Genomic DNA, 25,756 nt, shown 5'->3' on the forward strand with positions numbered 1-25,756 from the left:
CCTGCTTTAAAAGCCACTTGCAAGTTCTGTTGCAAGTCCCTGTGCTAAACCAGCTCTTAGTGGTGTTTATTATTATATTTTCAATGTGGTTTACTATGAGAAAAGGTGCGTGAACCATGGAGGAATAGTCCAGTCTTTTGTGATCAATTACTAAGTATATTTATTAACTCAAAAGACATATGAGCAGAAGGACTCAGATACACTGCAATAAAATTACACCAATGACTATACACATACTGCTGTATGAAGTTACCTATGGTCCTCAACTACTTCTACTTCCTGAACTCAGACACCCTTTGTTCCCAAACAACATCTCATATTATAGAACAATGAGCTGATTAAAGCACATAATTACCACACGCAGGCTATTTTGGCCACATTTGGGAGAGCTGCCTTCAGATTCAGCGAAGGCAAACCCTTCTCGATTAGAGTTTAGAATTGAATTTAGTTCAATTCAGACTGGGTGCAAAGTATATTTGAAATTACCTAATATTTACACGTTTGCAAATTAAACATTAATCCTACACATGTAAAATTGCGAAATATTTACCAAATGCAAACCAAAGATACAAAATTCACAGCTATTCGTAGTGAGTCTTAGGCAGTATGGGACTGTTTTTGGCAATCACATATTTCCATGAGCTGATTTTAAAACATACAGGCTAATCAGGGCATGACATATTGAAGATAAAATTTGATTCAAGATATCTTAGATAGGATTAAGTTCAAATGGTTAAAGCCACTGAATTCAATATTCCGTACATTAACTTTAAATGCATGGAAAACTAAGATTGGCCATGATAAATTGCCCTTAGTGACCAAAAAGGTTAGGAGGTGTTATTGAGTTACAAGGATAATGTGGAGGTGGGAGGTGTTATTGAGTTACAAGGATAATGTGGAGGTGAGGGCTTAAGTGGATCGATGCAGACTCGATGGACCGAATGGCCTCCTTCTGCACTGTATGTTCCAAGATATTCAAGTGAATGGTAATAACTAGGCGCTGCTACCATTCACTTGAATACTGACTAATACACTTTAAAAACAGAACTTGCAAGTGGGAGGAGCTTGGGGAGGAGATAGACGAGGGTCTGTGGGCTGATGGCCTGAGTAGGGTTAATTCTTCCTCCTCTTGCGCCAGTCTCAGACTAATACAGTTTAAAGTTACTCAGAGTGCATACGACAGGGGCAAGGTTGAGTAGGTTCTTTGGGGTGGAGGGCAGATGTGGGAGGTGCTCGGGGAGCCCAGCAAATCACGTCCATATGTTCTGGTCGTGTCCGGCGCTGGATGGGTTTTGGAGGGGCTTACGCCCGGGTCAAGCCGAGCTGGGGATTAGCATTATTTGGGGTGTCGGACGAGCCGGGAGTGCAGCAGGCAAAAGAGGCCGGTATTCTGGCCTTTGCGTCCCTGGTAGCCCGGCGGTGGATTTTGTTACTGTGGAAAGATGCGAAGCCCCCTAGTGTGGAAGCCTGGATCAATGACATGGCAGGGTTCATCAAGCTGGAGAGGATAAAGTTTGCCTTGCGAGGGTCTGTGCAATGGTTTTCCAGGCGGTGGCAACCGTTCCTAGACTATCTCGCGGAGCGTTAGGAGGAGGTCAGCAGCAGCAGTCCAGGGGTGGGGTGGGTTCCTTTGCGGTGGCGTTTGGGTTAAAGTGGGTTTTTTTTTCCCTATTTGTGTTTTATACTGTTATAGGGGGGTTATTGTATTTGGGGGAAATCCAATGTATAATTTTGCTTGTTGTGTTTTTGTTTCTTTGTCTTGTGGGGGGGGGGGGGGGGGGGGTGAAAATTTGAATAAATATATTTTCCAGAAAAACTAGAACTTACTGTACCTTCATGACCTCAGCGATCTTCTGCCATTCCTCCTTGCTTGGGTCTGTACCAGTTGGATTGTGTGCACATGCATGCAGCACAAAGATGGAAAATTCTGGAGCTTTCTAGCAGTAATGAGGAAAAGCAATCCTTAAAATTGGTGTTATGTATATTGGAGGACAACAAATATGAGAGCCAGCTACAATATTCAATTCACCACACCTCTGCACACCCACTCCCTGCCTTTTCTCAAGTCAGTGTTCCTGACTCGAGAATTCAATCTCCAACCCTAGGGCCATGTGATCCCCAAGCCTGACAACTGAAGTTCAGCTGTCTTTATACACTATTTGAAACCAATACTCCTCCTGCCCTCATAGGTAATGTAAAAAGATACCACTTTCTGAAAAGGAGTGTTCTCCAGGTCAATATTTATCTTTCAAAACAGATGATCTGTTCATTTATTTCACGGCTGTTTGTCGGAGCTTGGTACCTGCAAATTGGCTGCTGAATTTCGTGCACTGCAGCAGTTCCCAAGTACTTCATTGGCTTTAAAGAGCTTTGAGATATAGGGCGGTCATGAAATGCATCACATAAATGCAACTTCCTTTTTATTTCTGGTTTATTTACTACGAATATCATTGGCATTGGACAAAGCCCTTTTTAGTATTGTTGCTTCACTGATGGATAAATTAATTTATCGCAAGATTAAAGTGCATTCTGCTACTATTTATCTGTGCAGCGCACAAGGACAAGCAGCTTTCTAACCTTCACTCAAGACTCTTTCCAAGGGCTAATGTAGCTACAGTTATCAGCTGCTCATGGGAAAATCCACAATGCTTTTGTGTAACATGCCATAACAATGTTCTGTTCAGGAGAAGCTGCAGCATACATTAGTCTGATATATTGGCAATCCTCAGGTTTCAAAGTGAGTCACCAAAATTCTGCCATTCCAACGAGATCAGAGTGTGCTACTTATATTAAAAACCAGATGCCTCCTCAAAGTCTGCTACATGAGGTTATTCTGTTGATTTAATTCTACCATCACATGGTGGTGATCCACATGAGGATACAGCTCCACAAGTGCTAAGTGGCCACAGGTCATATAACAGCTGGGACATTAAACAATCAGCATACGACTGCAGGGTGGCATCATAATCGAGTCTAATCCTCTCCACACTCCTTCAATATTTCAGGCTGCAACTCTTACTATTGATCCCTCACTTCAGTATCATCCCATTTAAGCCTTTTGTAGCTGACCTTTTGTGCCATCAGGAAATTTCAATGTCCTGACCTCGATTAACTTAGCACCATTCCTAAAAACTCAACACTTATCTGTCTTACGTTCACCCTCCAAAACTAAACTTTTCTCTTCATCCCAAAGTATCCAGCCTTGTCTTTTAACAAACATCCCCCAAAACTACAATTCATTTTATATTATCTGCTAGCTCTTTTCCTGTTTCTGTATCAATCGTTCAAACATCCCCTTTCAACGCCCCACTGCATTACTAGATTACTCGTTTCCTTTATTGTTGTCTAGTTTTGCCATGCATGTTCCCTTTTATGCTTAAATGTCTCCATTCATCAACTGAATAAGGAGGGGGCAAAATAAACAGCACTTTTTTTTAAATCATGGAAAGATGTGCCAAAAAGGAGGTAGTCAGGCAGCACAGTGATGCAGTGGTTAGCACTGCTGTCTCATGGCGCCGGGATCCCAGATTCGGTCCCGGCTCTGGGTCACTCGTGTGGAGTTTGCACATTCTCCATGTGTTTACGTGGGTATTGCCCCCACAACCCAAAGATGTGCAGGGCAGATGGATTGGCCATGCTAAATTGTCCCTTAATTGGAAAAAATGAATTGGGTACTCTATAAAACAAGGAGGCAATCCCACCCAAGATGGCAGACAGGTCGCACACAGGCCACAAGCAGAACCTTCACCACAGATTTTGTTATATAGAATTCCTACAGTGCAGGAGGTCATTCAGCCCATCGAGTCTGCACCAGCCCATGAAAAGAGCACTCTATTTAAGCCCACACCTCCACCTTATCCCTGCAACCCGGTAACCCCATCTAACCTTTTTGACACGGAGGGGCAATTTATCATGGCCAATCCACCTAACCTGCACATCTTTGGACTGTGGAAGGAAACCGGAGCAACCAGAGGAAACCCACGCAGACATGGTGAAAAGTGCAAACTCCACAGTCACCCGAGGCAGGTATTGAACCTGGGACCCTAAAGGAGGTAGCAGCGCTAACCACTGTGCCACCATACCGGCACTGGAAAGAGAAAAGTAGTCAAGCGTTTCACAGAGCAAATTGTAAATAATGGTTGAACTAAAAAACACATTTTACAATGCATACCTCCATATCCTCCAGCAGTCCTTGTAGATTAAGGCCACGCTTGGCTGGGTCCCAGTAACGATAGCTGCGTATGTCAGTGAATCCTGAAGCACCAAACACTCCATTGTGGTTGGCTGTGAACAGAAAATTCACACTAATTAGGCACTGGGATGCAAACCTTAAAAGCTTCCACATGCAAAGGTTTGAAGAACCAATTCCTCTACAAAGAGAATAGTGGGTGCGGCCATGGTATGTTCAGTACTTGCTTTCGTTTTCCTGGCTTGGTTTTGAATGCTTCATCAGCCTGTTACCGATATGGATATAATCATTTTCTGACTAATGAGGCAGGGCTTAACCATGCTACTTAGTAAATGTTAAACCGCTCCACCCACAAAGTTACAAAAGTATTCTCGCTCACTGAGCAGGGAAAGTACATTCCGTCTCCACCAATGCAAAACAAAAAGGAACTCTCCTCAATCTGTAACAATGCTGGGAGTCCTGCACCATTCTACTCAGACACTGCCTTGGGATAGATTTAACAAGTTGAAGTGATCATCAATTGCTTGAATAGGACAGGGTAGCAGTTATGGTGACCGACTAGATATCCAGAGATTGTGGTTTAATATTCCACAGAACTCTGGTCATTTGTTAAGTAACACCAAAGTAAGTGGCTGCAAAAGCTGCTGGATTGTCATAAAAACTCAATAGGTTTATCGATGTGAAACCTGGCCTCATCTGAGCTAGACTGCAGCCCTTCATGACTTAGTTATTCCTTAATATCCTTAGATTGAAAAGAACAAATTATTACATGCCAGGCCTATGAGGCAACTAGAAAAATTTGATGTGGTTTTACTAGCACTCCGAGAATTAAGGGCAGAAGAAGCACATTACCAAAAGGGAATGCCTGACAGTTAGGCGAGACATTACAGTAGCTGTGATATTTAACCCGAAGAGGCAGCATTAAAAAGGATTACAGGAATATCCAACAGTAAATGAAAGACTTTAATCCAAAGGTTAACGAGGCAAAAGGGGAGGTGGGCACGGTGGTAAGCACTGTTGCCTCACGACGCGGAGGACCCGGGTTTGATCCCGGCCCCGGGTCACTGTCCATGTGGAGTTTGCACATCCTCCCCGCGTCTGCATGGGTCTCACCCCCAGAAACCCAAAAAGATGTGCAGCATTAGGTTAATTGGAAAGAAAATTGGGTATTCTTATTTTTATTTTTTTTTAATTGGCAAAGAGTAGGAGGATAAGTATAATTTACTGAATTGCAAATATAATCCTCATTATAAAAGAAAACTTTATCAACTTTTAGTTTGCTCGTGGTGTCTAGTTATTCTTTGAAGCAGGGGAGGAGCAGATATTAGAATTCCCACTATAGAGATAGGAACTTCACTTCATAACACTTGGTATTAAGAAGCAATTCTGAAGATTACAATTAACCCTTAATGACAAAGGCCTTTCAATTAGGCTACACAATGGCCTGGAGAACCATAAGAGGTTGGCAGCTTAGAATTATTAGAATCCATTCATTTATCATCACCCAACTGAGATAATGTGACAGACGAAAAGACTTGGGAGCAGAAGTAGGCCATTAGGCCCATCACATCTGCTCCATCATTCAATGAGATCATGGCTGATCTGATGTAATCCTTGTTGTGGGGAAAATGAATGATTAAGATTTATTAATAATCTATTAGGACAGTTAGCATTTATTCTAAAGGATTTTGTTGTGTAGTATAGTATATTAAAGCAATTTTCATCAACAAGGTACCGCATGGTAGGTTGTTGCACAAGGTTAAATCTCACAGGATCCAGGGCGAGATAGCCAATTGGATACAAAATTGGTTTGACACCTGAAGACAAAGGGTGGTTGTAGATGGTTGTTTTTTTAAACTGGAGGACTGTGACCAGTGATGTGCCTCAGGGTTCAGTGCTGGGTCCACTGTTATTTGTTATATATATTAACGATTTGGATCAGAACTTAGGAGGCATGGTTAGTAAGGAGACATGGTTAGTAAGTTTGCAGATGACACCAAGCTGGTGGCATAGTGAACAGTGAAGAAGGTTATCTAGAATTGCAACGGGATCTTGATCAATTGGGCTAGTGGGCCGATGAATGGCAAATGGTGTTTAGATAAGTGTGAGGTGATGCATTTTGGCAGATCGAATCAGGGCAGGACCTACTCAGTTAATGGTAGGGTATTGGGGAGAGTTACAGAACAAAGATCTAGGAGTACAGGGTCATAGCTCCTTGAACATGGAATCACAGGTAGACAGGGTGGTGAAAAAGGCATTCGGCATGCTTGGTTTCATTGGTCAAAACATTGAATACGGGAGTTGGGACATCTTAAAGTTGTACAAGACATCAATATGGCCACACTTGGAATACTGTGTACAGTTCTGGTCCCCCTATTAGAGAAAGGGCATTATTAAACTAGAAATAAGGAGTGCAGAGGACAGCGTGGTGGCGCAGTGGTTAGCACAGCTGCCTCAGCGCCGAGGTCCCAGATTCGATCCGATCCCTGCTCTGGGTCACGATCTATGTGAAGTTTGCACATTCTCCTCATGTTTGCGTGGGTTTCACCCCACAATCCAAAGATGTACAGGGTAGGCGGATTGGCCACGCTAAATTGACCCTCAATTGGGAAAAAAATGAATTGGGTGCTCTAAATTAAAAAGAGAGTGCAGAAAAGATTTACTGGGATGCTACTGGGACATGATAGTTTGAGTTACAAGGAGATAGTGCGTGGGGTGCGTAGAGTGCTTAGGGGTGATCTTATAGGAGGTCTATAAAATAAAGAGGGGCATAGATAAGGTATCTAAATCTTTTCCCAAAGGTAGGGAGTCTAAAACTAGAGGGCATAGGTTTAGGTTGAGAGGCGACAGATACAAAAGGGTCCAGAGGGGCAATTTCGTCACACAGAGGGTGGTGAGTGTCTGATACGAGCTGCCAGAGGCAGTAGTAGAGGCAGGTACAATTTTCTCTTTTAAAAAGCATTTAGACAATTATATGGGAGAGATGGGCAAACGCAGGCAATTGGGACTAGTTTAGTGGTAAAACTGGACAGCATGGACAAGTTGGGCCGAAGGGCCTGTCTTCATGCTGTAGACCTCTATGACTCTATGTCAGCTAAAAGCCGACGTCTACAACAGTCGATACAAGGGTCAAGCATGTTCTAGTGACCTTAACAGCTTGTGCCAAGACACAACAGTCAGCATAAAAAGTTAACAAACATGTTTTTCTAACTCGACCCAAGGACCAGACACTTCTAACTAGTCTGGCACCAAGTAGGGACATTAGGGAGGGATCCATAGAAAACTGAAGGATAGATAACACTCTGCCTGGGTTTAAAATTTAAAACTGACATTATCTGATGTAAACAATATCTTTACATACATAACCTACTCAAACATATTCTGTATAAAAGACACCCGATTATGTGTGTTGGCAGAGTCAGCTCCGGGGGTCTATCTCTGAAGCTGGGCTCTCCCAATGTGTTGGTCAATAAAACGATCAAGATTCCTCCAATTATTTTGTGGAAAAGAGAAAAACCACCACAAACCTCAAATTCCACTTTATCCCCCAAATCTTTGATTCCCAGTGAATAATATGACTCACCCGTAAGATTTATGTTGTAACTATAATCACCGGTGAAACAAATGTCAACTTAACTCAGTATTCAGGTACCAGCAAAACTGGATGAATGCTCTTTTCCCTACTGTTCGTCCCCTTCCCTTTTTACTCTGCTACTGGTGCTGACACTTTGCTGGGGTTTAATTCCATATAGCTCAAGCATTCATTAAAGCATAAATGGGCCTCGAGAGGGGCAATCCTTACTGTATTCTCTTTTCACATTCGCATACGAACTGGATAATGATCAGGAGTCGAAATCAATGTCAAATTTCTCATCTAACCTTGGGGTTCTCATGTCAACTGCAGTGCCCCCACCACTAACTGGGTCAATCAACTCAAGGACAAAAAAAAATCGAAACAGATCTGGGCAGATTTGGTTCCGTTGCTCATTTGAATAGATACTGGTTGATGAAGATGGGTAGCCTGTTTTTGTTTCCTGGAGTAAAGGGTCACCCTTCTTTCCCTGGCTCCCTCTGCGTACACACTGGTTCAACATACACAGGGATGCAGGGATGTCTGTTCCCAGGCCATCTTCAATGCCACACTTGCACTATCCCTTGGCAGACGTAGGCAAGAACAGTAGATTTTTCCTCCCATGGTAGGAAACCGTTTGCTTGCCATTTAGCAACCTCCTCACAACAGCATGGTTGAGATTGGAGAGCAGAGCAATGAATCAAAGTTGCTGTTCACATTTTGTACTCCCTAACTTTGTACGCCAATACACTTTGTTGCAAATCTTCCATTCAATTTTGTTTTCAGCTTACTCGATTTCCATTAGTTTACAACTGAGAAGACAAACTGGTGACAATCAAGGCCACATAGAGAGCCGTCCGTGCTCTGATAATCTGCAATAGGCGATCAAACCGACCGTGTATCCCACAGCAAGTTCTTGCGGAATGTGAAATTTAATTTTAAAACCATGTTCTCAACAGCCAACTGAAATATTAATACCTGGAATAAGAGAATATCAAACTGACCCCGCACCCCACAGTAAGTGGCTCTCTTCCCATACACTAGAAATTGGTTGATTTCTCTTGCATTGTATTTTTGTAAATGTCCTGATGCGTGCAAGAAAAAAGGCTTCAACAAAAAAAAAAAAGTAACTTTTTTCAGCAATACCCAATCCCCCATGTCTGCCCCGATCTTTATTTTGCCTTCTATAAAGTGCAAATTACATTTTCTGCTTTGCCATCTGGGAGCATTCCGATGGCTGACCAGCCTGCCTGCACTGCTGCTAGAAAACACCAAATTCAAAAAGTCCCGACAGAATAGAGGAAAATAACACTTTCTGTGCCAGCTACATTTTTATAGGCAGCTTTGCAGGTCCAGTGGAGAAGAGGTCCTTCATCACTGACCTTCCAGAGCCAATACCACATCAGCACAATTGCAGTTTAGTTCAATCCGCCAAGACAGCTTTGCAGTCATCAGTCGAAAAAGCAATTTGTAGGCCTGAACTCTTGCATATATTAAAAGTCACTCAATTTTATAAGGCAAACACATACCCCACGTTGGTGCAGAAACATATAAAGGCGTGGATGTATTGTTTGTTCCATTGTACCAAGAGCGCAGAAAATCACCACCAATGCGAAGAGCACCAGTTCCTCCTAAACACTGCACGCCACCCACCTGTCATAGGAAGGTCACAGATGTAAAATAGGCAACAGTAAAGAAAGAACATAGCGCTTTTGGGAGACTTTGTGGTCCTCACCATTAATACTACTGTCTATGGATTTTTCTGCTGCAAAGCAATTAACTGAGCAGATTAAAATGTGAGCGCACGACTTCCGGGTGCGGCGATGACCAGCTAAGTCGCACGTTTAGGCAGCTCCCGGTGGAACGGACTTTTGGGCTCTTAATAAGAGCCCCAACGGCAATTTTAACGGCTAAAAGCACTGTGCAGTAAACCAGAAGGGAATACCCCTGGATACGGATGGAAAAAGGAGGGGAAAGTGGCCAGATTGAGGTGGATCCTTTAGAGCAGCGGCATGGAAGGCAAGCAAAAACCAAGATGGCGTCGGAAGGTGGCAGTTTAATATGGGGCCCTGAACAACACGAGTTTTTGAAACGCTGCGTGGAAGAGCTTAAAAAGGAGATGAAGAAGGAGCTGTTGGCCCCGATATTACAGGCGATCGAAGGGCTAAAGGATGAGCAAAAGACCCAGGAGCGGGAGCTTCGGGTCGTGAAGGCAAAGGCTGCCGAGAACGAGGACGATATACAGGGCCTGGTGGTGAAGACGGAGATGCACGAGGCACACAATAAACGATGTGTGGAAAGATTGGAGGTGCTGGAGAACAACGCGAGGAGGAATAACTTAAGGATTCTTGGTCTTCCTGAAGGTGCAGAAGGAGCAGACGTCAGGGCATATGTGAGCACGATGCTGCACTCGGTAATGGGAGCGGAGGCCCCGGTGGGTCCGCTGGAGGTGGAGGGAGCATACCGAGTGATGGCGCGAGGACCGAGAGCAGGAGAAATTCCTAGAGCCATAGTGGTGAGATTCCTTTTTAAGGACAAAGAGATGGTCCTTAGATGGGCAAAGAAAACTCGGAGCAGTAGGTGGGAGAACGCGGTGATCCGCGTATATCAAGACTGGAGTGCGGAGGTGGCGAGAAGGAGGGCGAGCTTTAATCGGGCCAAGGCGGTGCTTCACAAAAAGATGATAACATTTGGAATGCTGCAACCGGCAAGACTGTGGGTCACATATCAAGGGAGGCACCACTACTTTGAGACGGCGGATGAGGCGTAGACTTTTATTGTGGAAGAAAAACTGGAATAAGCGGGTTACTAAAAAAGAACGTTTGAAACAAAGCGGTGGGGTGAGCATGGGGGGCGAAGAGGGGGGAAGAAGGGGGGGGGAAAAAAAGATGAGTTGTGTGTTATTAATCCTGCGATGCGGTAACTTTTCTCTCTTCCACAGGTGGTGGTGGAGGGAGGAAGGGAGGTGGAGGAGATGGGGTGTTGGCCATGGGGGGCGGGGCCAAAAGGGAAGCACGGGCTTTGTTCCCGCGCTATGAAAATCATGGCGGGAATAGGGAAGTAGGAAGGAGGGGGCGTCGCACGGTGCGAGCCGAGGTCACAGGGGGAAGCCGAGGTCGGCCAGAGTTTGCTGACTTCTGGGAGCAATATGGGGGGTGTAACTATGCTAGTGGGGGGTCTAGCGGGGGGGAGGGAAAGAGAGGTGGGAGTTACTGGGTTGCTGCTGCTGGGGAGAGGGGGGAGCCGGAATGGGGTGGGGTGGGCGGGGGGGGGGGCGCCGCCTTGGGGGGGGGGGGGGGCACAGCTGCTTGGGAACCAGGTGAGGAGCTGGAAAAAGATGGTGGCTAATCGACAAGGGGGGGGGGGGGGGGGGGGGTAAAAAGCCCCCCAACCCGGTTGATCACGTGGAATGTGAGAGGGCTGAACGGGCCGATAAAGAGGGCACGAGTACTCGCACACCTTAAGAAACTTAAGGCAGACGTGGCTATGTTACAAGAGACGCACTTGAAACTTATAGACCAGGTTAGACTACACAAAGGATGGGTGGGGCAGGTGTTTCATTCGGGGCTCTATGCGAAAAACAGGGGGGTGGCTATACGAGTGGGGAAGCGGGATATGTTTGAGGCAAAGACCATAGTGGCGGATAGCGGGGGCAGATACGTGATGGTGAGTGGCAAATTACAGGGGGAGGCGGTGGTCTTGGTAAACGTATATGCCCCGAACTGGGATGATGCCAATTTTATGAGGCGCATGCTAGGACGCATCCCGGACCTAGAGGTGGGAAAGTTGGTAATGGGGGGAGATTTTAATACGGTGCTGGAGCCAGGGCTGGACAGGTCGAGATTCAGGACTGGAAGGAGGCCGGCTGCAGCCAAGGTGCTTAAAGATTTTATGGAGCAGATGGGAGGAGTAGACCCGTGGAGATTTAGCAGACCTAGGAGTAAGGAGTTTTCGTTTTTCTCCTATGTCCACAAAGTTTATTCGCGAATAGACTTTTTTGTTTTGGGAAGGGCGTTGATCCTGAAGGTGAGGGGGACGGAGTATACAGCTATAGCCATTTCAGATCACGCTCCACATTGGGTAGACTTGGAGATAGGGTAGGAAACAGAAGGGTGTCCACCCTGGAGAATGGACATGGGACTAATGGCAGATGAAGGGGTGTGTCTAAGGGTGAGGGGGTGCATTGAAAAATACTTGGAACTCAATGATAACGGGGAGGTCCAGGTGGGAGTGGTCTGGGAGGCGCTGAAGGCAGTGGTTAGAGGGGAGCTGATATCAATAAGGGCACATAAAGGAAAGCAGGAGAGTAGGGAACGGGAGCGGTTGCTGCAAGAACTTGAGGGTGGACAGGCAATATGCGGAGGCACCGGAGGAGGGACTGTACAGGGAAAGGCAAAGGTGACACGTAGAATTTGACTTGCTGACAACGGGTACTGCAGAAGCACAGTGGAGGAAGGCACAGGGTGTACAGTATGAGTATGGGGAGAAGGCGAGCAGGTTGCTGGCCCATCAATTGAGGAAAAGGGAGCAGCGAGGGAAATAGGGGGAGTGAGGGATGAGGAAGGAGAGATAGAGCGGGGAGCGGAGAGAGTGAATGGAGTGTTCAAGGCATTCTATAAAAGATTATACGAAGCTCGGCCCCCGGATGGGAAGGAGAGAATGATGTGCTTCCTGGACCGGCTGGAATTTCCTAAGGTGGAGGAGCAGGAGAGGGTGGGACTGGGAGCACAGATCGAGATAGAGGAAGTAGTGAAAAGAATTAGGAGTATGCAGGCGGGGAAGGCTCCGGGACCGGATGGATTTCCAGTCGAATTTTATAGGAAATATGTGGACTTGCTTGCCCAGATACTGATGAGAACCTTTAACGAGGCGAAGGAAAGGGGACAGCTGTCCCCGACTATGTCGGAGGCAACGATATCGCTTCTCCTAAAGAAGGAAAAAGACCCGCTGCAATGCGGGTCCTATAGACCTATTTCCCTCCTAAACGTAAACGCTAAGATTCTGGCCAAGGTAATGGCAATGAGGATAGAGGATTGTGTCCCTGGGGTAGTCCATGAGGACCAAACTGGGTTTGTGAAGGGGAGACAGCTGAATACGAATATACGGAGGCTGCTAGGGGTAATGATGATGCCCCCACCAGAGGGGGAAGCGGAGATAGTGGTGGCGATGGATGCCGAGAAAGCATTTGATAGAGTGGAGTGGGATTATTTGTGGGAGGTGTTGAAGAGATTTGGCTTTGGAGATGAATATATTAGATGGGTACAGCTGCTGTATAGGGCCCCGATGGCGAGCGTGGTCACGAATGGACGGGGGTCTGCGTATTTTCGGCTCCATAGAGGGACAAGGCAGGGATGCCCTCTGTCCCCATTATTGTTTGCACTGGCGATTGAGCCCCTGGCAATAGCATTGAGGGGTTCCAGGAAGTGGAGGGGAGTACTCAGGGGAGGAGAGGAACACCAGGTATCTCTTTACGCGGACGATTTATTGGTGTATGTGGCGGACCAGGCAGAGGGGATGCCAGAGATAATGCGGATACTTGGGGAGTTTGGAGAATTTTCAGGATATAAGCTGAACATGGGGAAAAGTGAGCTGTTTGTGGTGCATCCAGGGGAGCAGAGAAATAGAGGACTTACCGCTGAGGAAGGTAACAAGGGACTTTCGCTACTTGGGGATCCAGATAGCCAAGAATTGGGGTACATTGCATAGGTTAAACTTAACGTGGTTGGTGGAACAGATGGAGGAGGACTTCAAGAGATGGGACATGGTATCCCTGTCACTGGCAGGGAGGGTACAAGCGGTTAAAATGGTGGTCCTCCCGAGATTCCTCTGTGTGTTTCAGTGCCTCCCGGTGGTGATCACGAAGGCTTTTTTCAAAAGGATTGAGAAGAGTATCATGAGTTTTGTGTGGGCCGGGAAGACCCCGAGAGTGAGGAAGGGATTTTTGCAGCGTAGTAGGGATAGGGGGGGGGCTGGCGCTACCGAGCCTGAGTGAGTACTACTGGGCCGCCAACATCTCAATGGTATGTAAGTGGATGGTAGAAGAGGAGGGAGCGGCGTGGAAGAGATTGGAGAAGGCGTCCTGTAGGGGGACTTGCCTACAAGCCATGGTGACGGCGCCGTTGCCGTTCTCACCGAAGAAATACACCACAAGCCCGGTGGTGGTGGCTACTCTGAAAATTTGGGGGCAATGGAGACGGCATAGGGGAAAGACGGGAGCCTCGGTGTGGTCCCAGATAAGAAATAATCATAGGTTTGCTCCGGGGAGAATGGATGGGGGATTTGGAACATGTCAAAAAGCAGGAGTAACACAATTGAGAGATCTGTTTGTAGATGGGACGTTTGCAAGTCTGGGAGCGCTGGACGAAAAATATGGGTTGCCCCAAGGGAATGCATTCCGGTATATGCAACGGAGGGCTTTTGCGAAGCAACAGGTGAGGGAATTCCCACAGCTCCCGACGCAGGAGGTGCAGGACAGAGTGATCTCAAAGACATGGGTGGGGGACGGTAAGGTATCAGACATATATAGGGAAATGAGGGACGAGGGGGAGATTATGGTAGATGAGCTGAAAGGGAAATGGGAAGAAGAGCTGGGGGAGGAGATTGAGGAGGGGCTGTGGGCTGATGCCCTAAGTAGGGTAAACTCATCGTCCTCGTGTGCCAGGCTAAGCCTGATACAATTTAAGGTGTTACACAGGGCGCATATGACTGGAGCACGGCTCAGTAAATTTTTTGGAGTAGAGGATAGGTGTGCGAGATGCTCGAAAAGCCCAGCGAATCACACCCACATGTTCTGGTCAAGTCCGGCACTACAGGGGTTTTGGGTGGGGGTGACAAAGGTGCTTTCGAAGGTAGTGGGGGTCCAGGTCGAACCAAGCTGGGGGTTGGCTATATTTGGGGTTGCAGAAGAGCCGGGAGTGCAGGAGGTGAGAGAGGCTGATGTTTTGGCCTTTGCGTCCCTAGTAGCCCGGCACAGGATACTGTTGATGTGGAAGGAAGCCAAGCCCCCGGGTGTGGAGACCTGGATAAATGATATGGCAGGGTTTATAAAGCTGGAACGGATTAAGTTCGTCCTAAGGGGATCGGCTCAAGGGTTCACCATGCGGTGGCACCCGTTCGTCAAATACCTCACAGAAAGATAGAGGGAATGGAAAAGAAGACAGCAGCAACTGGGGGGGGGGGGAGAGATGGAACCAGAGGGATTCTCAGGGATGCTAATATATAAGTATATAAGTACAATATGTACAGGTTGTTGTTATAGATAATTGTATATTGGACTGTTAAAACATATTTTTGGAGAATATTTATCTGGGACAAGGCAGTTGCCATTTAGTTTTGTTTATATATTATTTATTTCTTGTTTATAAAACTGGCCATTGTTATTTATATTGTGATATTACTGTGTAAAGGATACACAATGTACTGTGATGGTTGGCCAAAAATTTTCAATAAAATATATTTTTTTTAAAGTTTAAAAATGTGAGCGCACTCAGCCCAACCGTAGAATCCCACATTAAGCACCATAGCAATTACACGTGGTACCAAAGTGCATGATAGCACCGTGGTTATGTTACAGATTACTAATCCTGAGACATGGACTGTAGGCAGGTGTTCAAATCTCACTATAGCAGTTGGAAAATGAACAAATTAATAGGGTCAAGAATTAAACGATGACCATAAACAACTGGATTTTTGTACAAACACATCTGGTTCACTGCTGTCTTGTAGGGAAGGAAATCTAGCCATACCCTCCCCAACAATCTCCTCCCTAACAGCCGTAGCAAGTCACTTAGGTGCATTCAAGAAGACATATTCCAGAGGGCAACTAGAGGTGGACTATAAATGTTGACCTTGTTACCGATCCAGTGTCCTACTGGATCAATGGATTTGAAAAAAGTTTACTGGGGCATGTACACAAAAATTCTAAAATAAATGCAATGCCATGCATATCCATCAGTTAAAGACTCATTTTAAGTGTAAACATTTTTAAGTCAATCATTTGCCAACATCTGGACAGGGCTATTAAGTTGATTTCAGCAATTTCATGGTTGGTTTATTGGAGCCCCATTTACCATCAAGAACATCTAAAATATTCACATCCCCTTTTTGTCGATGTTTTTTGGTTACATCATTGATATTGGATTATCCAATCATCCATTACCATGCTCCTCCTTTCAAAAAGAGCACAATGCTACGCCAAAATCGTACTGGAGCATAATTTTCAACATTAGCTCATTTTCAGCAAATTGTGGGTGTTACTAACAAGCACTTTTGGTGCTGTTGGCCAAAACACTAAGGTGCAACTGGGGCTTGGCTACCTGCTAGTTTCGAAGGACACTGTAGAATGTAAGTTAGGTCTAATTTAGAGTTGACTTGCTTTCACACTGCTATCCAAGTCAGTGTAAAACCTATTACCAGTGGCAAAGAAACTCCACATCAAAACCGAGAGCAGCTGTTCCACCGAAATACTCCACAAGTTCCACAGGACAAATACAACTCGACACATTTGAAACCGGATCCTGTTTAAATGACAGTCCTGGGATGGAAATAAAATCACATCAGTCTCCAAGCAGGGATACCAAGTTGATCACTGCTGTACTTTTGCTGATGTTTTGTACAGCTCCTTGCACCACTTCTGAAATACTGCAATACTTACACAACTTTCCAATTTGTGTTTAGGCAAACTGGGAGACTCACCCTGTTTTCTGCAATGGCGGGACTGTCCTTTCCAAGAACTAGTTCACAAGCAAGTTTGGTGTATTCTGGCAAGCCCAGAATTGGCATGTATTCATGATTAAGACTGGTATCACTAACAATCTGCTGTTCCACCTTCTTCACTACAGGCAAGATCCAGGGTTGACTTGCATCTGTACGATAAGCTGAAAGGGACAAGATTTGGGGGGGGGGGGGGGAAGAGAAGGAAAGAAGAGGAAAAAAAACAATATTATGCTGCACAGTTAACACATAAATGCATTTTAACTGCTTGTGGTACATGCCCGTCAATTCAAGGCACGTTTTAAAATGGAACTTGGTTAAAAGGAATGTTTAAAGATCAATTTAATAATCACACAGCCACCTTGAGAATTGGGTTCAAATTTATTCACATCTGTTGCATTTCAAGCATAATGAAACTTTTGAAAATATACAGAGCTATGGAATTGCAAGTTAAACGAAAGGAGACAATAAAATCAAAGAACTCATTTCAGAAAAGATAAATGTAGATGTGGCATTTCAGAAACTTTTCACCGCCAACTGAAGCTGAAAATAACACTTGCGCAGGAGCGAGCTGTTATACTGAAAAAGTACTAGAATTGAGCACAGATTTATAGCTCTCACTGCAAGACTGGAGATCACATTCTTCTATGGGCTGAGTCAGTAGAACACCATTAGATCAACAGAAAATAGGTTATTAATTACTGGCTGCCAAGATAATTTGTGGAGATCAATATGATCTTGATAGTTAATAAAACACCTCCTAGCAAGCAAATGGCTAATTACATGCTGCATGTGATGTAGTCAAAACCGAGCTGGTCACTCCTGCCAGATGGACCTTGCTGTGATTCTCACTTGTGTAGGATGACAATTTAAGATTAGCTCTCGTGTGATGCAGTCAATCAGCATGTACACATCTCAGTGTAGGTGTGTTTCATGAAAAGGAGGCAAATGATTCCCTCCCATTGCAGGTCTGGAATAAGTAAAAATTAGGACATTTTGGCTGGCAAAGGAAACCGATTGCAGATGGAATATCTGTATTCAAAGGAAATCTATTTTAATATTTAAGCAATCAGAAAATTGCCCAGTCAGGTGATGATTATTTTCAACTAAAAGAGACTTGAATTGAATGCAAGCGACTGTGGAAAATCTCTTTTGCAGAGTCACCTAATGGAAAACCTCCAATTAAATTTCAAAGAAAACAGCGAAATTGGCTGCATGACCGAAAGTAACGGAGAAATTCTCATCCTACATAAGATTTTGGACATATACTAGTTGATCAAGTATAGTACTGGACATTAGGAGATCATGCTGAAGAGTTGGATGAATGAGGGAATGAATAGGTTGTGGGAAAGAGAAGGAATATCACTTGGAACTTGCAGCTCACAAATGGGTCAATTGCTCCATCTGCTCTGTGCCAGTGCTTATGCTCCATACAAGTATCCTACTTCACTTTATTTCAACCCTCCCTGTCAGCATATCTTTCTATTCCCATCACTTCTGTATGTTTATTTAACTTACCCATAAATGCATCTATGCTGTTCTCATAATTCTTGCCCGGAGGTGGCAACCGTTCATCGACTTCTTCGTGGAAAATTAATCGTCAGCAGAAGGGGGTTAGTTTAGCTTAGAGTAGGGGGTTAATAAAGGTGGGACCTGTAAGGAAGGGAGACGGCTTTTGCACTATATGTTTATAGTTTCATGTACATTTTTTATTTTGTTGTTGTTACAATACCAAAAATACCTCAATAAAATGTTGATTAAAAAAAAAAAAGGCATACAGGCCACTTGCCTTTATCTGTCACAGGATAGATTATAAGAGCAGTGAGGTTATGTTGGAGCTGTACAAAATTTTGCTTATGCCACAGCTGGAGTACTCTGTGCAGTTCTGGTGACCGCACGGGAGGACGGGCGTGACCGCACGGGAGGACGGGCGTGACCGCACGGGAGGACGGGCGTGACCGCACGGGAGGACGGGTGTGATGAGATTTGAGGAAATATTTTTTCACCCAGAGTATGGTGGGAGTCTGGAATACATTTCTTGGGAGGGTAGTAGAGGCAGGAAAAAAAAAAAAAATCAACCTGTAAAAGTACATGGATAAGCACTTGAAATGTTATAACATTCAAGGTTATGGGCCAAGTGCTGGGAAGTGGGATTAGTGTAGATTTGTTGGTGCAGGCTCTATTGGCCGAAGGGCCTCCTCTGTACCGTATGACTCTCCTCCGGTGTCAATATTTGTTGTTAAAATTCCATTTTGGTGTCATATAAATGCAAGTAGTTGTTGCATTAAATAGGAATAGTTTGATCTTGACATTAAAATATGAAGCCTTGAACACCAAAGGACAAATAACTGATATGCCAATGAACTGTCAAATGGCGAGACACTTGTTGCGTACGAGGGGATAGGGTGGTGAGCATGTGATGATGCTAACAGTAAAGCAAATACAATGATCTTTTGGGAAGCAATGGGATAGTGACCAGGGAATGGGATTGTAGCCACCTAGGTTGGCCAACTCCCGACGTAAAATGGAGAACAGCAAAGGCTGAAGGGAAATTCAGCTAACAGAGGCAGAAACTAGCAGGTGCAAGTTTACTGTGTATTAAACTCTGCAAAAGCCCAGGCAGCATCGATACAAGCAGCCATCTGCATAATAATGTAGCAGCCAGCTACATACTAATGAGCGATCCCCAGGAACAATCGAAACATTTGGGATAAACAAGGCCAAGCCAGACTCCTCGGCGCCAGCAGGAGCCAACACAAAAGAGGTTAACGGACACCTCAAGACCGCCCATCGATCAGGGAACCGCTCCAGTATTGGAGAAATCGAACCAAGCGATTGGAACGAAGTCCAATCACTTGGAACCAGGGAAGCCCCTGGGGACTATAAAGTTAAGCCCCCAAGTTCAAATCGTTCTTCTTGACCGGGTCACTCAGCAACATGAACCAACCCTTGACAGTGATCGGTTCAGCTGCCGCCAAGAGCCCGTAAGTCTCAAGTCAACACTCGCTACGAGATAGGCGCTCCTAGCTACCAGTCCGTACCAACCGTTGAATCCCGCAGGCTCAGAACCCGAACGAAAGGCCATTTGTTCCCCTGACCTGGTGGGCTAGTCCGAAGCTAAGTATAGGCCTGTTAGTTGTGGAAGTAGCTTAGAAATAGAATTTATGCAGGAGTAGCGATTTACTGTGCTTTGATTTGAGTCTTACTAATTGGTGTATTGAGTTATTGATCATTACTTGAACCTCGTGGCGGTATCATAAAGATACCTGGCGACTCGAGAGCAAAGGTTATAAAACAGAGCCAATTGAACCAACCAAAAAGTTAGCAACAGGATAAAAACGGGCGGCAAGGTGGCTAGTACCGCTGCCTCACGGCACCAGGGACCTGGGTTGAATTCTGACCTTGGGTGACTGTGGAGTTTGCACGTTCTCCATTTGTCTGCATGGGTTTCCTCTGGGTGTTCCTCTGGGTGTTCCGGTTTCCTCCCACAATCCAAAGACGTGCAGATTAGGCAAATGGGTCATGTTAATTTGCCCCATAGATTCCAAAAGGTTGGGTGGCATTATGGGGACAGGGCTGGGGTGAGAGGTTGCTCCTTCGGAGCTTTGGTGCAGACTCGATGCGCCAAATGGCCTCCTTCTGCACTAAGGATTCTACTATGGTCAGATTAACAATTTTTGAATGTTTTACTTGTTCAGAGACTAACAAATGCAACACCACTATTTGAGAAAAGACAGAAAACCAGGAAAAACCATGAACTACCAGTTCGACTAACCTCCATCAGGGAGAAACTGTTAGAATTACGGATTAAATAAGTGGTGACAGAGCAATTAGAAAATCATAATATGATTAGGCAGAGCGAGCATGTTTTATGTAAGGGATACAGTGTTTGAAAACTCTAGCGTTTTGAGTGCTAATTAGTAGAGTAGATAAAGGAATTTCAAAGAATGCAATGTTTTTGGATTATCAAAAGGCATTCGATAAGGTGGCAAGGACAGGCCGTTATACATAAATCAGGGCTAATGGGGTCGGGGGTAATTTATTAGAATGGAGAGAGGATTGGTTAAAGGACCGAAAACAGGGCAGGAATAAACAGGCTTTAAGTTTGGCAAATATTTCCTAGCAGGATGTCTCAAGGAACCGTGATGGAGAATCAGCTGTTAGCAATCTATGATTAATGTTTGAGATGAAGCAACCTAGTGTAACGTACCCAGGTTTGCTGCCAATGAAAAGATAAGTGGGAAAGTAAACAACGAGGGGGACTGAAAGACTAGTCTTCTCTTGACAATACTCTCCCTTGTCCTTTGCTGGACAATGCATCTGCAATCAGCAGCAGGTATGAACCCAACCCCACGTAGGGCAGTTCAACTGCTCCAATGTTGACATCAGCTGCACACGCCAATGAACTGGTTTCCTGAGGTTTTGCAATCTAAACATTGCCAGCAATTCACATTAATCTCTTGTGACATGCACCAAAATAAAACTGCATGAACTGGTCAACCGAAAAACAGTGCCAGGCAAAAAGCTAGGTAGAAATGGAAATAAGGCCCTCCTACAAACTCTGACACAAAGAGACAGGATCAAGAGGTTACTTCAAGGACACAGAAAGCACCCAATGACAAGAGCAAATTCCCAAGATCTCCATTTTTAAAAAAAACTTTTGACGAAGCAGAAAGAATAAGGTCGTCTTCCCAATCTGGAGATTCAATACATTGGTGTGTACACGGCACAAAAGCAAATGTGTATAAACAAATCAAGGCACATGGAACTGCACCTTAGGAAACCAAAGAGAGTGCAGAATTCACTCGCAGGAGCATACTTCTGGAAAGATTACTGTAGCGGGTACATTTACTAACGAATGATCCAGAGACATAGGTGAACAATCCACAGAAGGCAAATTCAAAACCCGCTGTAGCATTTTTATAATTGGAGTTCAGTGTTTTTCTTTTAAAAAGCCAGAAACACAAAAACCTGGGACCAATAAGTGACATATGAAGCCACCAAATTATCATAAATATTCTTTGTTTGGACGATAGATTTTTCCCCCCTAATCTAGTTCATGTAATTTGGAACTTCTCACATCTTCTACAATAAATCCCAAATAAATCCTATTGATCACATGTCACAAACCTGCCTTCATACCTTTCACCTTTCCAGGACAGCCCTCAAGGGTTAAAAAATAAGTTTTTTAAAAAAAATAAGATCATTGAAATTCAACACTTTATAACAAAAGAACACAACAATGTTACAAAATAATACAACACCCAAAGGAAGGAAAAAACAGAAATGGCTTAACCACATGAGCAGAGTATGGAAAAGGAGAACAAATCACAACTGGCTCAATTCCATTGTCATCCTGCACAAGCCTCTCTGCCCACAATTCCAGACCATGTAGGAGAAAGGAACGGATGTCATACCCACCTTTGCAAAAACACAAGAAAGTGCACAAAACCCCCAGATCTATGGAGAGTTACAGACATACTATATAACGCAAAGCCCAAACCCAGGTCAGAGGTAGAACTACAATTGTAACAAAATGAGAGGAGGGAGGGGTCCAGTAATAATAATCATCTTTAATGGTGTCACAAGTAAGCTTACATTAACACTGCAATGAAGTTACTGTGAAAATCCCCTAGTCGCCACATTCTGGCACCTATTTGGATACACAGAGAATCCAGAATGTCCAATTCATAACCACCAAGACACCAAACTTAACCCATCCCACAGCCCTCGTGTCACAGGGAGACAAGGAAACAAAACCATGCCCTGAGAGGGGGACATCCAAGCCCAGAGGGGCAACAGGATAACAGCCACAGCACCGGGCCTGGCCCAACCAATACAAAAAAAAACTTGCCCCCCAGCACACCCAAAAGAAACATGCAACGAAGTCACACCTCTACCTTTCCAACCTCATCCACGACAAACGGACTATTCGCGTCCCAGCCAAGAGGATGGGGCTCCCACTTGAGAAGAGGAGGAATCGTCAAGGTATCCAATACTTAGGTACCCTGGGAGGAAAGACCAACACACTCCTCCCCACCACAAACACAGAAACCATGTGCGGAATTTACCATCCAGCCTGCCACAGCGGAGGCAGCCCGCCAGTGGGATTTTTTGGGCCCGCCCCTGTCGACGGGATAGCCTGTTGACTGCACACCTCAGCGCTGGGAAACCAGTCAGCGGTATCAGAACATCCCACCAGTGAGTACAGCCAGTAAATTCCACCCCATGTGTTATACACAGCTGGGGCAACAGTGCCTTTCCTTTAAATCTTTCACGGGCCAGCCTTGTTGCCCATCCCTAACGGCCCACAATCCGAGTTGCTGGCTTGGACATTTCAGAGGGCAATTGAGGGTCAATCACATTGCCCTGGGCCTGCAGTCACTGGTGGGGCAGACAGGCATCTTTCCTTCCCTGGAGGACACAAGTGAACCAGATGAGTTTTTAACAATGACAATAGTTTAACGGTCACCAGTTGGACCAGGCACCCGCTGGGGTTTTGTCCTGGGATGGGGTCCGTTCACACTTGCCACCTGTCAAGCCTCTGCTTTCGCTGGATGGGGACGCCCGCCCGCCAGGCCCCAACCCTTACCTCCCACTCCCAGGTTGACCTTCATGGGGTGCGGGTCCTCCTTGAAGTCGGCGGTCAGCTTGAAGACGGCCACGGGCGCCGCCAGCGGCACTGCGGCGAAGAGCGAGGAGGCGCACGCCATTGTGAGGCCCCGGGACGGCGGAGGTAGGAGGTGAGGGACAGCGAGCGGGCAAGGACGGGCTCCCTCGCGCGCACCAACCGTTCTAACGACCTTCAGCCGGTTCAGCCAAACCTGCTGCCCGCCCCCTTTGTGACGTCCCCTTCCAACCACGCCCCGCCCAACAAATCAGCGACAGGGTTCCACCCTCCCCCGCATGATTGGTTCCCATGGCCAGAGGAGGCGGGGCTGGCAGTACTGTTGCGTTGCACCGGACCCAAATCCGCGCTGCATTCTGGGTAACGCCGGTTACCTGGGCTGACAATTACAACAGCAACTGACCAGACCTGGTGCTTGCAACAACAACTGGCCAGACCCAGTGGCGGACCTACATTTTTGGGGCCCTGAAGCTTGACCTGTTATGGGTTGGGTTGGGGGGGGGGGGGGCCTTCGCAACCAGCAACGAGGTCTGGGTAACCACTGTTAAGGGCAGCACGGTAGCATAGTGGTTAGCACAATTGCTTCACAGCTCCAGGGTCCCAGGTTCGATTCCCGGCTTGGGTCACTGTCTGTGCGGAGTCTGCACATCCTCCCCGTGTCTGCGTGGGTTTCCTCCGGGTGCTCCGGTTTCCTCCCACAGTCCAAAGATGTGCAGGTTAGGTGGATTGGCCATGCTAAATTGCCCTTAGTGTCCAAAATTGCCCTTAGTGTTGGGTGCGGTTACTGGGTTATGGGGAGAGGGTGGGGGTGTGGGCTTGGGTAGGGTGCTCTTTCCAAGAGCCGGTGCAGACTCGATGGGCCGAATGGCCTCCTTCTGCACTGTAAATTCTATGATTCTTCAATGGGGTTGTTCCACGACAGATCACCACAATTTTTTTTTTTTTATTTAACCACTACATCTCAGATTTTGATTAAAATTGCTGTACTGGATTATCTCACATGTCAAAGTCACTGGTGTGAATAAAAATGTCCTATGCCTTATAGTTTTCGAGTTATGGGGGGATGAAAATTAGGGAAATGTTATATACATGCATGATGCATCATAGAATGATGAAATAAAACATAGAAAAGACCACAGTCAATATAATTTTTTATTTTAGACACCTATGAGAATACATACTACATGAAGCACATTTTACAAAATACTCTTTTTTCTGTTTTTTCTAGCAACATATTCACGTACAGTTTTGTCATATGAGAGCTTCCTTGCAATGTCATTTTCTAGAGACAATATGCATAAAGAATTTCAGCTCTCTTCAGTCATGGTAGACCAAAATTTGTTCTTTATAAAGGATAGCTTTGAAAAATTCCTTTCTGCTTCACAGCTCATGATAGGCATTGTCAAGTACAGCTGAAGCGCAGTAGTAATATTGGGGAACACTTCAATTAGGTGTTGCTCACAAATAAGCTGAAGAACTTCTGTGCATTGCATTTTAGATGGCATGTTTTCTTCTCTGTTCTGGGATTTCCTAAGGTGCAAATATTCTTTGAACTGATAACACTCGTTTACTAATTTGTGGTCAATATCATCTTTGTAATACGATATAAGTTTAATACTGTCCTCATCAATTTAAGAATTGTTCACCAATTCTGAGAGGAACTTGAACCTTTTTGCAATCTGCTCATATGGGTCAATCCTCTTGTGTAACTGGATTATCAAGCAGTCATAGAGTTGATATAGAACTTCTATCCTAAATTTGTCAGCTCCTCTCAAAGAAGCAATACCACTTGTTCCATCTGAAATTTTCCTTGTAACAATGCGTTTGGAAGCATCAGAATAACCTGAGGTGATATCTTCATACAAACCTTTTGCTTCTGATTCATAGTGTGCAATTCGATCGGCTGAATTTTCTCTGAGTTCTTTAACAAACAAAAGTAAAGATGATAGCAGAAGATAACCTTCAAATACATCAAAACCAGGGTTGGAGTTTCTTACTTGTTTTGTTGAAACGCTCCAGCACTTCTTCTCAAACGACTGTTAAAATAGCATATTCCAGCTTTACCAACTTGTGGTACAAATTCTTTGCATCTCGTTTACATTCAGGCTTCTCTTCTGAGTCTTCAAAAATATGTTTGAGAGTTTGTAAAATACCCATATATCCATTTTTAATTGCCCGGACTGCTTCATAGTGTGCAGACCATCGAACAAAGAACAAAGAAAAGTACAGCACAGGAACAGGCCCTTCGGCCCTCCAAGCCCGTGCCGACCATGCTGCCCGACTAAACTACAATCTTCTACACTTCCTGGGTCCATATCCCTCTATTCCCATCCTATTCATGTATTTGTCAAGATGTCCCTTAAATGTCACTATCGTCCCTGCTTCCACCACCTCCTCTGTGTAAAAAACTTGCCTCGTACATCTACTCTAAACCTTGCCCCTCGCACCTTAAACCTATGCCCCCTAGTAATTGACCCCTCTACCCTGGGGAAAAGCCTCTGTATATCCACTCTGTCTATGCCCCTCATAATTTTGTAGACCTCTATCAGGTCACCCCTCAACCTCCGTCATTCCAGTGAGAACAAACCAAGTTTATTCAACCGCTCCTCATAGCTAATGCCCTCCATACCAGGCAGCATCCTGGTAAATCTCTTCT

General features: G+C 45.2%; 1 protein-coding gene across 1 annotated transcript in view; it reads right to left on the reverse strand.

Annotated features, from left to right (window-relative positions):
* got1 (glutamic-oxaloacetic transaminase 1, soluble) overlaps positions 1–23,306 on the reverse strand; it is a 76,225-nt gene extending 52,919 nt beyond the window's left edge. Inside the window, exons 1-5 of the mRNA XM_072479602.1 lie at positions 23,065–23,306; positions 16,455–16,636; positions 9,290–9,413; positions 4,172–4,284; positions 1,833–1,937 (exon numbers count right to left, since the gene is read on the reverse strand). Of these exons, the coding sequence (XP_072335703.1) occupies positions 1,833–1,937; positions 4,172–4,284; positions 9,290–9,413; positions 16,455–16,636; positions 23,065–23,185 (645 nt within the window). The 5' untranslated portion in view covers positions 23,186–23,306. The remainder of the gene's footprint in view (positions 1–1,832; positions 1,938–4,171; positions 4,285–9,289; positions 9,414–16,454; positions 16,637–23,064) is intronic.
* Positions 23,307–25,756: the final 2,450 nt, after the last annotated feature.

The sequence above is a fragment of the Scyliorhinus torazame genome, chromosome 16 (genome assembly GCF_047496885.1).
Source record: "Scyliorhinus torazame isolate Kashiwa2021f chromosome 16, sScyTor2.1, whole genome shotgun sequence".
Taxonomy (NCBI): Eukaryota; Metazoa; Chordata; class Chondrichthyes; order Carcharhiniformes; family Scyliorhinidae; genus Scyliorhinus; species Scyliorhinus torazame.